The 14248-nt window shown below is 42.8% G+C and overlaps 1 protein-coding gene across 4 annotated transcripts in view; it reads right to left on the reverse strand.

The window, feature by feature from the left end:
• The window catches only part of casd1 (CAS1 domain containing 1), a 69931-nt gene that overhangs the window by 9664 nt on the left and 46019 nt on the right, over positions 1–14248 (reverse strand). For all 4 annotated transcript variants that reach the window (XM_033042517.1, XM_033042536.1, XM_033042526.1 and 1 more), the window contains 4 exons: positions 11760–11879; positions 8903–9059; positions 8233–8312; positions 736–837 (listed from right to left, as the gene is read on the reverse strand). In XM_033042517.1, the coding sequence (XP_032898408.1) occupies positions 736–837; positions 8233–8312; positions 8903–9059; positions 11760–11879 (459 nt within the window). The remainder of the gene's footprint in view (positions 1–735; positions 838–8232; positions 8313–8902; positions 9060–11759; positions 11880–14248) is intronic.

The raw sequence follows: 14248 nt of genomic DNA on the forward strand, positions 1-14248 counted from the left end.
GGGAGAGTGGAGTGAATCAAGAGATGGGGCTGGATTTTAGAGTGGTAGGGGGAAATCAAGAGTGATAGAGGGGGGATCATTGGGAGAGAGTGAGAGCAAAGGAGCATTAAAAGAAAGGTGCGGTGGAAGAGAAAGGGCAAGGGAGACCAAGCAACTGTTCTTGGCATTTGTTGATATACAGTTGTCAAATCTTCAGTGTTGTTGGAATTCAGCAAGTGCAGCTCGAATAATATTGAAGCAGCTTTACGCCATCCAGGATAAAGCTGCGTGCTTAGACAGGCCATTCAACATATTAATGCATACTGTTTGCCAACGGCCAAACATGTGAAATGACATCTATAAAATGCACTGCTGCAACTTGTTCCTTTAATAACACCTTCTAAATCCATGGTTTCCGCCACATACAAAAATACCATTTCTTGTCAAGTCCTCCTTAAATGTGGATAACTGTTGAAAAACCCCATTCCTAACTTGCCTTGAGAACGTGATAGTGAGCCACTTCTTACTAACTCAGCCATGCCTGCAGCACACTTATCCCATGGAGTAAAATATTTAGATTTTTTATTCAAACAACTTTGTTCTTGTGATCCAAATATGATTTATAAAGTTAACTGCAAGCATGCATGGGTCTGGTAGAATAAAAAATGTGGTGAATATTTACAGATTTACTCAAAAAATTAAGCCACTGTATTATTTAACAAGAAGTCTCTTGTGAAAGCTGATAAGGTCACGTACAAAACGATCCAATTTCCAACGAAACCACCATTCGTGCAGGAATCCTTGCCATTCAAATAGTTTTGAAATTGGCCACAGTGAAAAAGCATTTTCAAAAGAACTCTGAAATAGATAAATATCAATATTCTGTCAGATATCTAAATTCTGTTAATTGCATTAAAATTTGTGTAGAATTCTTATCCATGTTCATTAAAACGGAAAGAGCACAGTGAAGATTTACAAGGATGTTGCCAGGATTCAAGGGCGCTTTATTCTTTGGAGTGCAGGCACCAGAGAGGTGATCTTAGAGAGGTGTTTATAATCATGTGGAGAATAGACAGAGTGAACGCATAGTCTTTTACCCAGGGTAGAGGAATCAAAGACCAGAGAACATAGGTTTAAGGTGAGAGGGGCAATATTTAATAAAAAACTGCAGGGCAACCTTTTCCACTCAGAGAGTGGTGGGTACGTGGAACAAGCTGCCAGAGGAGCTGGCATGTCTTATAACAGCATTTAAAAAACACTTGGACAGATAGATGGGGCATCTTGGTCAGCATGGATGAGTTGGGCCATTGGCCTGTTTGTGTGCTGTATGACTGTGTGTCAATAAATCCAGTGCCTTAAAGTCTAACTGATGACTAAATGTATTCAAATCACATTTAAGTTTTATATTAGTTCACACTACATCATGCAACTTTGGATCCTAGTTTGCACCATGGTTACTAAAACAATCAATGAACATTTACATTATGTTTCAAACTTAATTTCATAATTGGTCAGAGTGTCAACATCTGCAGGTACCGATGGATGCATTAAAAGCCCAGAAGACACTGGAAGGTAGCTTGACAAAAACGGAAGTTTTATGTTACAAAGGTGACAAACCCCTGATCAGATGAACCTCAATGAAGTACAAATCTTCTTGAATGCCTTTTGTTTCCTGAGCTACGCTGGACAATTAAACAGAAATCATATTGCACAAAGGGCTTTGAAAAAAGATTGCTCTGGAGTTCTACATCAGGCATCAGATCTGCAACATGAGTATCAGGCACCCACTTATAATAAGCGTATTTACAGGGAAAAAATGGTGGCAATTCAAAATTTGAAGAAGCTTTGCAATCTTAGGAAAATGCTAGAGTAGAATTATGCATGTGATCGCTTGCAGAACCTTTCTGACAAAGAAGGATCAGAACATTTGCAAGGAAAACCAAAATGAATAGCAATTAATTAATACTGCATTCCATATAGGAAGACAGAGGTAGGAGAGTGTACATTACTGAGAAACTGCCACTGTTTAGCAACAAGCAGCCACAAATTTCAAACCATGACCAAGGTATATATGTGTATAGATGCACGTGTGCACACCCACACAAGTGCACACACATCTGGTGTGCAAAGAAAGCATCATGATAAAGGGTTTGAATACATGGCTAAAATCCAGTAGCAACATCGAACAGTGCATCCAGGAGAATGTTCTGTGCTAATACATAGATAATCCTATGATGGATAGACCAGTGTTATAACTAATTCTAGGGAATGAAGGCAGGCAAGTGAATTATGTATCACTGAGCAAGCACTTCAGAGATAGTTAAAATAGCTCAGTGCGTTTCAAAGCAGTGAGTGAAAGCGATAAGTATAGTTCAGAAATCTGTTTGAGGCAAGGCTGATTTCACTATCATTTGAATCTGGCAAACACAGACTGAAATCAGTTACATGCAGGTAAATCTACATTTTGGGTATTGAGTATTTTAAAAGAGAAATAGGCTTCAGGGCAATGTATTCCATAAGAATGAAGAGCAAGGATGGCAATCTCAGGAAATTGGTTGTCGATATACAAGGCAGGGATGATCAAGGTTAGTCAGTATGGATTTGCTTGTGAGGATTCGTCCACGTGCATACAGCCCACATGCTGTTAATGAGCTTAATATAGATACAGTGCCCTCCATAATGTTTGGGACAAAGACCCATCATTTATTTATTTGCCTCTTTACTCCACAATTTGTGATTTGTAATAGAAAAAAATCATGTGTGGTTAAAGTGCACATTGTCAGATTTTAATAAAGGCCATTTTTATACATTTTAGTTTCACCATGTAGAAATTACAGCAGTATTTATACATAGTCCATTTACCAGTCTGAAGAAGGGTTTCGGCCCGAAACGTTGCCTATTTCCTTCGCTCCATAGATGCTGCCGCACCCGTTGAGTTTCTCCAGCATTTTTGTCTACCTTTAATTTTACAACATCTGCAGTTCCTTCTTGAGCACTTTATACATAGTCCCCCCCATTTTTGGGCACCATAATGTTTGGGACACAACAATGTCATGTAAATGAAAGTAGTCATGTTTAGTATTTTGTTGCATATCCTTTGCATGCATTGACTGCTTGAAGACTTGCGATTCATGGACATCACCAGTTGTTGGGTGCCTCACTGGTGATGTTCTGTCAGGCCTTTATTTCAGCCATCTTTACCTTAGGCTTGATTTGGGGGCTGGTCACCTTCAGTTTCCTCTTCCAAAAGGCAGGCACAATTGGGTTCAGATCGCACGATTGACTTGGCCACTCAAGAATTGACAATTTTTTAGCTCCGAAAAACTCCTTTGTTGCTTTAGCAGTGTGTTTGGGATCATTGTCTTGCTGTAGAATGAACCGCTGGCCAATGAGTTTTTGAAGCATGTGTTTGAACTTGAGCAGATAGGATGTGTCTATACAGGAGTGGGAGATTGCAATCAACAATAGACGATAGGTGCAGGAGTAGGCCATTCGGCCCTATGAGCCATCACTGCCATTCAATGTAATCATGGCTGATCATCCCCAAACTGTACCCCATTCCTGCCTTTCCCCCCATATCCCCTGACTCCGCTATCTTTAAGACCCCTATCTAGCTCTCTCTTGAAAGTATCCAGAAAACCGGCCTCCACCTAAGGCAGCGAATTCCACAGACTCACAATTCTCTGTGAGAAAAAGTGTTTCCTCGTCTCCGTTCTAAATGGCTTACCCCTTATTCTTAAACTGTGGCCCCTGGTTCTGGACTCCCCCAACATTGGGAACATGTTTCCTGCCTCTAGCGTGTCCAAACCCTTAACAATCTTATATGTTTCAATAAGATTTCCTCTCATCCTTCTAAACTCCAGAGTGTACAAGCCCAGCCGCTCCATTCTCTCAGCATATGACAGTCCCGCCATCCCGGGAATTAACCTTGCAAACCTATGCTGCACTCCCTCAATAGCAAGAATGTCCTTCCTCAAATTCCGCAACCTGGCGTGCACAATCAAATAAGATCAAAGAACAAGTTGTCCTTCAACTTTAGGCTGTGCATGCCATACGCAAGAAGTGTCTATAGACTTCATAATTCATTATGCTGCTACCATCAGCAGTCATATCATCTTCAGCATCAGCTTCATCATCACCATCGATGAGGATAAGTGAGCCAGTACCTTCAGCAGCCATACATGCCCAGGCCATAACATCCCACCAACGTGTTTCATAGGTGAATTGGAATGCTTTGGATCTTGGGCAGTTCCTTTTCTCCTCCATACTTTGCTCTTGCCATCACTCTGATATGATAATCTTCGTCTCATCTGTACACAAGACCTTTGTAAGACAAATCAACACCTGACTCCTGAAAAGTGTTTCTGATCTGTCGGACAGGTGTTTGGGGATTTTTCTTTATTATAGAGAGAATTATTCTGTCATCAGCTGTGGAGGTCTTCCTTGGCCTGCCAGTCCCTTCGTGATTCGTAAGCTCACCAGTGCTCTCTTTCTTCTTAATGATATTCCAAACAGTTGATTTGGGTAAGCCTAAGGTTTGGCTGATGTCTCTAATAGTTTTATTTTTGTTTCTCAGTCTCATAATGGCTTATTTGACTTTCATTGGCACGACTTTGGTCCTCGTATTGATAAACAGCAATAAAAGTTTCCAAAGGTGATGGAAAGAATGGCGGAAAGACTAGATGCGGAGAGCTCTCTTATACCTGCATTAAGGCAATTAGAAACATAAAAAATAGGTGCAGGAGTAGGTCATTCAGCCCTTCGAGCCTGCACCGCCATTCAATACGATCATGGCTGATCATCCATCTCAGTATCCAGTACCTTCCTTCTCTCCATACCCCCTGATCCCTTTAGCCACAAGGGCCACATCTAACTCCCTCTTAAATACAGGTGCACAACCTTTTATCCGAAAGCCTTGGGACCAGACACTTTTCGTAATTCGGAATTTTTCATCCTTCGGAATGGAAGATTTTTAGCGTAGATTTTAAGAGCTGGCTCAGTGGTAGAGTGCTCGGCTCATACCCGCAAGGTCGCGAGTTTGAGCATCGATCCCGGCAGTTACTCGGTCGCGAGTTTGAGTCTTCAATGTAGTTTTTTCTTGCAGAATAAATGTTTGTATGAAATGCAGTGTAGAAGAGGTGTACTGACTGTGTGGGCAAAACTTTGGATGTGATTGCCGACCAGTCTCAAAAGCCGCTGTGTCTCCCTGTCCCTGGGATAGCAGGGGGCGATCAAATAGCACAATACCCCTCTCCCCCTCCAACTCCAGAGGAATCCGCTCCCCGATGGGCCGCTACGGCGACAAGTGGCAGTTCGCCCACAGCCCGAGCTGCGCCACCCCAAGAACAAGACGTACCTTGCACACCATCAGCTTCTGCCCCTACGGGGAGCGTGTTCCTCTGGAGTTGGAGCGGGGCTGGGCTGGAGTTGGATCTGGGATCTCCGTGCTTGCAGTGGGCCTGGGGGTCGGTGTCCCGATGAGGGGGCGCAGCTCGGGCTGTGGGCGAACTGCCACTTGTCGCCGTAGCGGCCCATCGGGGAACGGCTTCTGGTGGTCCTGACGTCTCCGGCCAGTTTGCAGTTTTCCTCTGGAGTTGGAACGGGGCTGGGCTGCTGCTGGCTGTGGGTCTCTGGGATCTCCGTGCTTGCAGTGGGCCTGGGGGTCGGTGTCCCGTTGGTCCTGACGTCTCCGGTGACTGGCACTGACCTGCTGGCATCGCCGACGTGAAGACAGTGCAAAGCCCCCGCGCCGGTGCAATGGGCGGGGAGTTGGAGAGGGGAAGGAAGGGGTCACACACATGGCCGGGAAGCAGAGGGGTGTAGGTGGGGTGAAATTGAAGGGAGCGACAATCTGCTGCTGCCTGCCCGCTGAGTTAAAAAGTTCCCACGGTAGACTCACGATACACAGTGTATCGTGAGTCTACCGTGGGAACTTTTTAACTCAGCGGGCAGGCAGCAGCAGATTGTCAATTATTAACCCTCCCGCGCAATATACCCTCACCTTCTCTTTTATGAATGGGGATTTAGTTCCCCTTTCTTCGAGGACCGACCAGAGGTTCCGCTGTCACCTCTGCGGGCCGCCCTCGGTGAACGTCTTCAAGGACCTTTCTTCAAGGACCGAAAAAATGGAGCTTTTCGTTATTTGGATCTTCGGATAAAAGGTTGTGCACCTGTATAGCCAATGAACTGGCCTCAACTACCTTCTGTGGCAGAGAATTCCACAGATTCACCACTCTCTGTGTGAAAAATGTTTTTCTCATCTTGGTCCTAAAAGACTTCCCCCTTATCCTTAAACTGTGACCCCTTGTTCTGGACTTCCCCAACATCGGGAACAATCTTCCTGCATCTAGCCTGTCCAACCCCTTAAGAATTTTGTACGTTTCTATAAGATAATAATAATAATAATAATAATGGATGGGATTTATATAACGCCTTTCTAATACTCAAGGCGCTTTACATCGCATTATTCATTCACTCCTCAGTCACACTCGGTGGTGGTAAGCTACTTCTGTAGCCACAGCTGCCCTGGGTCAGACTGACGGAAGCGTGGCTGCCAATCTGCGCCTACGGCCCCTCCGACCACCACCAATCACTCACACACATTCACACACAGGCAAAGGTGGGTGAAGTGTCTTGCCCAAGGACACAACGACAGTATGCACTCCAAGCAGGGATTCGAACCGGCTACCTTCCGGTTGCCAGCCGAACACTTAGCAGATTGCGCCATCTGCCGTCCCCCCTCAATCTTCTAAATTCTAGCGAGTACAAGTCTATCCAGTCTTTCTTCATATGAAAGTCCCGTCATCCCAGGAATCAGTCTGGTGAACCTTCTCTGTACTCCCTCTATGGCAAGAATGTCTTACCTCAGATTTGGAGACCCAAATTGTACACAATACTCCAGTTGTGGTCTCACCAAGACCCTGTACAACTGCAGTAGAACCTCCCTGCTCCTATACTCAAATCCTTTTGCTATGAATGCTAACATACCATTCGCTTTCTTCACTACCTGCTGCACCTGCAGGCCTACTTTCAATGACTGGTGTACCATGACACCCAGGTCTCGTTGCATCTCCCCTTTTCCTAATCGGCCACCATTCAGATAATAGTCTACTTTCCTGTTCTTGCCACCAAAGTGGATAACCTCACATTTATCCACATTATACTGCATCTGCCATGCATTTGCCCACTCACCCAACCTATCCAAGTCACCTTGCAGCCTCCTAGCATCCTCCTCACAGCTAACACTGCCCCCCCAGCTTCGTGTCACCCGCAAACTTGGAGATGTTGCATTCAATTCCCTCATCCAAATCATTAATATATATATATTGTAAATAGCTGGGGTCCCAGCACTGAGCCTTGCGGTACCCCACTAGCCACTGCCTGCCATTCTGAAAAGGACCCGTTTACTCCTACTCTTTGCTTCCTGTCTGCCAGCCAGTTCTCTATCCACATCAATACTGAACCCCCAATAAGTTTGCATACTAATCTCTTATATGGGAATTAAACACACCTGAGCAATTACAAAGACGTGTGAAGCCATGTGTCCCAAACGATGTGGTGCCCTGAAATTGGGGGGACTATGTATAAACACAGCTGTAATTTCTACACGGTGAAACCAAAATGTATAAAAATGGCCTTTTATAAAATCTGACAATGTGCACTTTAACCACATGTGATTTTTTTTCTATTACAAATCACAAATTGTGGTGTACAGAGGCAAATAAACAAACAAATAAATAAATAGAGGTTTGTCCCAGATATTATGGAGGGCACTGCAGGTACTCGATGGTTGGCATAGACAGACATGAGCCAGTTTATGAGCATAGACGCACATGAGCCAGTTTATGAGCATAGACAGACATGAGCCAGTTTATGAGCATAGACGCACATGAGCCAGTTTATGAGCATAGACACACATGAGCCAGTTTATGAGCATAGACACACATGAGCCAGTTTATGACGTTAATATTATTCAATGAAACAATTAAGTTTTTGTTAGTTGGATTTTTTCTTAAATAAATTGTAGGTTCTGAAAATAGATCAGTTTGCGAAGTTCGGCACATCAGTGTTTCTCAAACGGGAAGTTAAAAACTTGTGCTCCGAAGAGATAATTTACCACGACTGACATGATGGGTTAAATAGAAGCCTACTGTGATGCATTCTTATCCCCCAATTCCAAATATAGAAATTAATCCTTTCTATCCCGCCTGGAAAAGATAGAGCAAGTTCTTCCTTATCTTAATTTTCACTAACCTGAGAAGCAGATAGTAGGCATATACACAATAGCAAGCCAAGCAATTTGAACACCACTTCCCAATAGGGGGAACAGGATCCTAAAATAAAAGCAGAAACACAGACTTAATTTTAGATTGTTGCAAACTATAAAAAACTGCAAAAACATTTATTAAATGCTTGTGCTAACTAAAATTTGGTGTGATTAACAGGAAATAAATATGAACATTTGCATTGTGCATATTATCATAATCTTTTCATTTTTGATAGACTAAATAGTTCCTCCACACTAGATAATTTTATTGTTGCAAACTTGATCTGTGCCATTTCAGATTACAAGAATCTTTTAGCAACGCTCATTTATTCCCAGTACCAGCGTAAAAACTAGCCCGTGTGGTCGATAAACCAGTTTTAGTTGAGAATTCAAGTTTCTTGCAGATTATTTAAATCTATCTAACAAAATATTAACAGATTATCACTTTATTAGTGATAAATCAGATAAGTGCTTTTGTCAGTTAACATTTGCATTTTTTAACATATGTTTGCATTATCTGATACTGCTGTACATTTGTAAAATAAAGTAACGAACGAACATGAATTAATTTCATATCTTCTCAGCCCAAATCTCTCTCGACTTTGCTCTCAAGCCCCCTGACTAGAGGAAGTGTTTAAACATAAACAAGTACTGTACCGTTTTCATCTTTTTTGCCGGTTTGAGGCCAAATGCCTAGAGTGCCATAGATCACCATGAACCAGAAAGTTACTAATGGAACAAAGTAGTAGAATTGATATGGTCGATTCATTACTAGACACAACACCACCACTAAGAAATTCAGTCGAAATAATATCTGCAAAACCAAATCAGAGATCATAATTCAACATTGTCAAATGTTACTGTTACATAAAACTTCAAACCAAAAACAAAACTTTAATAATAATAATAATACATTTTATTTATGGGCGCCTTTCAAGAGTCTCAAGGACACCTTACAACTTTACAGGTAGCAAATCTGAATAATAAATATCATCCAATATACTCCCTTTTAGTTTTTAAACAAAGAATTTCTCCAACTTTTGGTTACCGCTTGCACCTCCAGATTTCCTTCTTATTCTTGTGATAAGATAATCACTAAAATATTTAATCCAGCTAAAAAAATGATTCCAAGCATAACCTCAATTTAATGCAAAGAATACATGTTATCATTATTTCTCATTTATTGGTTAATCAAATGGAATATCTAGTGAATGAAAAAGCATGTTTTGCTTTCTAATTAAAATACAGCAAGCGAGACATGTATACAGGTCCTCCCCAGGTTATGACAGGTTATGTTCCCGATAACTCTTTGTAACCCGAAATGTTCACAAATGCCATCTACCTGGCAATGGACTTAAAGTATAAAATGTGCCAATGAAGAGCAATATGTAGCTAGACCAGGCGTTTAATTCAATTGTTAACATTTCTCTGCAAGATGCAATGATATTGCCGAGTTCCTCCAAGGCAAAAGGTGCCCAAAATTTCACAACAACCATACTATTTGGTTTCAAACAAAGCTCATTACTTAGGATTCAAACATTCTAACATTGGTTATAAGGCTACATTAGTTTCTCTTCTACAAATGAAGAAAGGACCACAGAGTTTTGTGCTTGGTAAACAATTAAAACTTTCAAAACAAAACATTCAAAAACAAACTTATTGGTGGTCATCCTCTAAAATACTTTAGACTTTGGAATAGTTCCAAGAGATTAGAGGTGAAGATGAGTAATCAGACTTTTAGAAGGCTATTGACTAGGTCCCCATAAGGGGTTAGTGTATAAAATTAAAGCACATAGGATTGGTGGATGACAGATACAAAACAGACAATAGGGTTGTCTGGGTTAAATGGGTTGTTTCTGCCAATGAAAATTATAGGAATCAAATCACAGCTATTCACAATATGCATTATTGATTTGAAGAAGGGACTCAGCACTTGAAGATAATACAAAGAGGCTCTAATATATTTAGGCAAGTTTGGCAAGTGCACAAATGCATGATAAATACAATTTAACATGGAAAAATGTTATGTTATCCACTTTAGTTTTAAAAATGGAAGGACAGATTATTTGAATGATGGATTTGGAAAAGGGAAGTTCAATGAGACCTCAGTGGTGCCTGTCATTGATAGCAGGTGTTCAGCAGCAGTTAAGCAGTTAGGAAATCAATGGTATATTAGCTTCATTCCATAAGCACTTGTATTCAAGAGCAAGGAAGTCTTTCAGCAGCTGTACAGAGCATTGAAGAGATACCACTTTCAGTTTTGGTCTTCAGATCAGAGGAAAGATGTTCCCACCATAAAACATATGCAACAGATGTTTAGTGGACTGATTTCTGAGGCGACAGTATTGCGATGCAAGAAAAGATTGTGGTGGTTGGACTATATTCACTGGGGAATAGAAGAATAAAGAAGATCCCTAAAGGTCCTGTCCCACTTACGTGTCCTTGGCATGCAAATTACACGACTTTGTCGTCGCGTTGAGGCGCACGGGCATCGTGTGGCCGCGTGGGGCCGGTCGCACTGAGAAGCGCTGAGGGGTATGGAGTTGTGCGCGGTATCGCGCGGCGCTCCGAAATTTTGTAGCGAACAAAATCTTTGCGCGCCACCGGCCTGTCGCGTAACTGACGGCCAAAGTGGGACAGGCCCAAGACCCTGGTGCGACGCAACGTCTCACCTCCAACAGCAGCAGAAGCAGGTAAACGATCGCCGAGCTCGGCCTGGGGCTCACGGCCGTTGCGGATCCGGATCCGCCCCCACTTCTACTCACAGAGCGGGGCCAAGAAAATTGAAGATAGGCACAAAATGCTGGAGTAACGCAGCGGGACCGGCAGCATCTCTGGAGAGAAGGAATGGATGACGTTTCGGGTCAAGACCCTTCTTTCAGACTGAAGAAGGGTCTCGACCCGAAACATCACCCATTCCTTCTCTCCAGAGATGCTGCCGGTCCTGCTGAGTTACTCCAGCATTTTGTTTCCATCTTCAAATGTCGTCACGCGCTCCAGATGGCTGTGCGGGCGCATTAAGTCTCGCGCGACCATCGCGCCTCAACGTGACCACAAGGTCACGTAATTAGCGTGCCTAGGACACGTAATTGGGACAGGGGCTTTAGAAACAAAATTCTAACAGGACTAGACACAGAATATGTTCCCAATGGTTGGAGAGTCCAGAACAAGAGATCATAGCATCAATATATGGATAAACGTTTCATAGGAATAATGAACCTGTGGAATTCTCAAAGACTGGATGCAGTGGAAGCCAAGTCATTAAATATATTCACGAAGGAGACGGATATTTCTCAGTGCTAAGATGATCTAGGGGCATGGTTAGAAGAGAGGAACAGTCTACTGAAACAGTAACAATGGAGCAGATCCAATCCTGCTCCAATCTTCTACATTCTTGTTTTAAAATGTAAATATCTTTCATAAGTGATTTAAGTATTTGATTTAACAGACCAAAGAGAGCGAGTACAATCATTTTACACACCATGCAGCCTATGTATAATTTAGGATTACTTACCTGACAAATTCGAGAGATTCCATACTCTCCGCTTTTCCAAAAGTAAGAAAAGTGTCCATAACCTGTTTGGAACAGGTATGCTGCCACCAGTACTCGAATATGCATGTACACAGGTAAAAACTGAAAATTAAAGATTCAATAAATTATAATTTTCAAGTCAATAATATTGAAATCAAAATATTAAACACACAGGAAAGGGCAACGCTTGATCTAGTCTTGGGAAACTGGGAGCGGCATGTGGATGAAGTGTTCATGGATGAGCCTTTTGAGACCAGACTGTTCTATTAGATTTAAGACAGTTATGGATAGAGACAGAGTGGGCCCACAAATTAAAATGCTAAAATGGGGCATGGCCAACTTTGAGGGTATGTAACAGGAACTCGCTCGTTGATTGGAGCAGGTTATTTGAAGGAAAAGGAACGCCAGGAGAGTGGGATGTTTTTAAAAGAGTGCTGACTTGAGTCCAGGACATGTATGTTCCTGTTAAGAGAGAAGAGCAAGGCAGGTGAACGTAAGGAAGCTTGGATGATGAGAGAAATTGCGGCTCTGGTCAAGAATAAGGAGGAAAAGGAGGAGGCATGGGGCAGGTATATGCAGCTGAGATCAAGTGTATCCCTGGAGAAGTTTCGGGTACTGAGAAGCAAGCTAAAAAAGGAAATTAAAGGACAAAAAGGGGACAAGAGATAGCTCTGGCAGTTAGCATTGGGTAAAGTCCAAAGACATTTTTTAAGTACATAAATGGAAAAAGGGTAACCAGAGATAGAATGGGATCCCACAGGAATCAGAGTGGTCAAATCTGTGTGGAGCCACGGGAGATGGGCAAGGTCCTCAATGAGTATTTCTTTTATAAAGTGAAGAAAGACACGAGGGGACTGGCAAACATGGGACAGACAATGGAAGTGTCTTGAGAAAGGTCAGTATTACTGTCCATTGGTGCTTGTCATCTCTAACAATGATTTGGATAAGAACATACATGGCACGATTACAAGTTTGCAGATGACACAAAAATGGGTGGTATTGTCAAAAATTGCAGCAAGATCTTGATCGTCTGGGCAGGGTTGGGCTGAGGAATGGTTGATGGAAATTAATACAGATAAAAGTCAGTTGTTGCATTTATGAAAGTCCAACATGGGAAGGACCTACACAGTGAATGGTAGGGTTCCGAGGAGTGCTGTAGAATTGAATTGAATATATTTTATTAGCCAAGTATGTATACATACAGGAATTTGCCTTGGTGCTTTGCTCGCAAGGATAACAACACGATATACAGTAGACAATTAAAAATAAAGCATAATTCAAATATGTGAAGAATAAAATAAAATACCAGAGCAAAAGGAGGCTGCTGAGTAGAGCTACTGCACGTTGAAAAAAGCTGTTTTTATGTCTGGCTGTGGCGGCTTTGACAGTCCTGAGTCGCTTCCCAGAGGGAAGTATTTCAAAGAGTTTGTGGCCAGGGTGAGGGGGTCAGAGATGAACGTGTACCCGCTCGCTTCCTGGTCCTTGCAGTGTACAGTTAGTCAATGGGGGAAGGTTGCAGCCAACAACCTTCTCGGCTGATCGAACGATGTGCTGCAGCCACTGGATGTCATGCTTGGTGGCTGAACCAAACCAGATCATGATGGAGAAGGTGAGGACAGACTCTATGATGGCAATATAAAACTGGACCATCATAGCCTGTGGGAGATTGTGTTTTCTCAGCAGCCGCAGGAAATACATTCTCTGTTGGACCTTTTTGACTGTGGAGTCAACGGCGGCCTCCCATTTTAGGACCCTGGAGATGATGGTTCTAAGGAACTTAAATGACTCCACAGATGTGACTGTGGTGTTGTTGATGGTTAGTGGGGGTGAAGTGGAGGGGGAGCAGAGGGATCCAGGCGTGCTGGTATAGTTCCTTGAAAATGGCATTACAGGTAGGTGGTGTGGTCAAGAAGACTTTTGGCCCATGGGCCTTCATCATTCAGTGTACTGATTATAGTTGTTGGGAGTAGCTGCAGTTATATAAGATGTTGGTGAGGTCACATTTAGAATATGGTGTTCAGTTTTGGTCACCATGGTATAGGAAAGATGTCAAGTTGGTAAGGGTGCAGAGAAAATTTACCAGGACTCAAAGGCAGAGGTATAAGGAGAGGGTAGACAAAAGTGCTGGAGAAACTCAGCGGGTGAGGCAGCATCAATGGAGTGAAGGAAATAGGCAACGTTTCGGGCCGAAACCCTTCGAGAGGTTGAGCAGACTAGGATTTTAATCCTTGGAGCGCAGGAGGATGAGGGGTGATCTTATAGAGGTGTACAAAATCATGACAGGAATAGATCGGGCAAATGCAGTCTTTTGCCCAGAGTAGGGGAATCGACAACCAGAGGATAAAGGTTTAAGGTGAGGGGGGAGGGGGGGGGGGGGGGGGGGGGGGGGGAGGAGATTTGGTCGAAAGCTGAGGTAACTTTTTTTTTTTACACAAAGAGTGCTGGGTGTATGGAATGAACTACCAGAGGAG

This window comes from Amblyraja radiata, chromosome 2 (genome assembly GCF_010909765.2).
Source record: "Amblyraja radiata isolate CabotCenter1 chromosome 2, sAmbRad1.1.pri, whole genome shotgun sequence".
NCBI lineage: Eukaryota > Metazoa > Chordata > Chondrichthyes > Rajiformes > Rajidae > Amblyraja > Amblyraja radiata.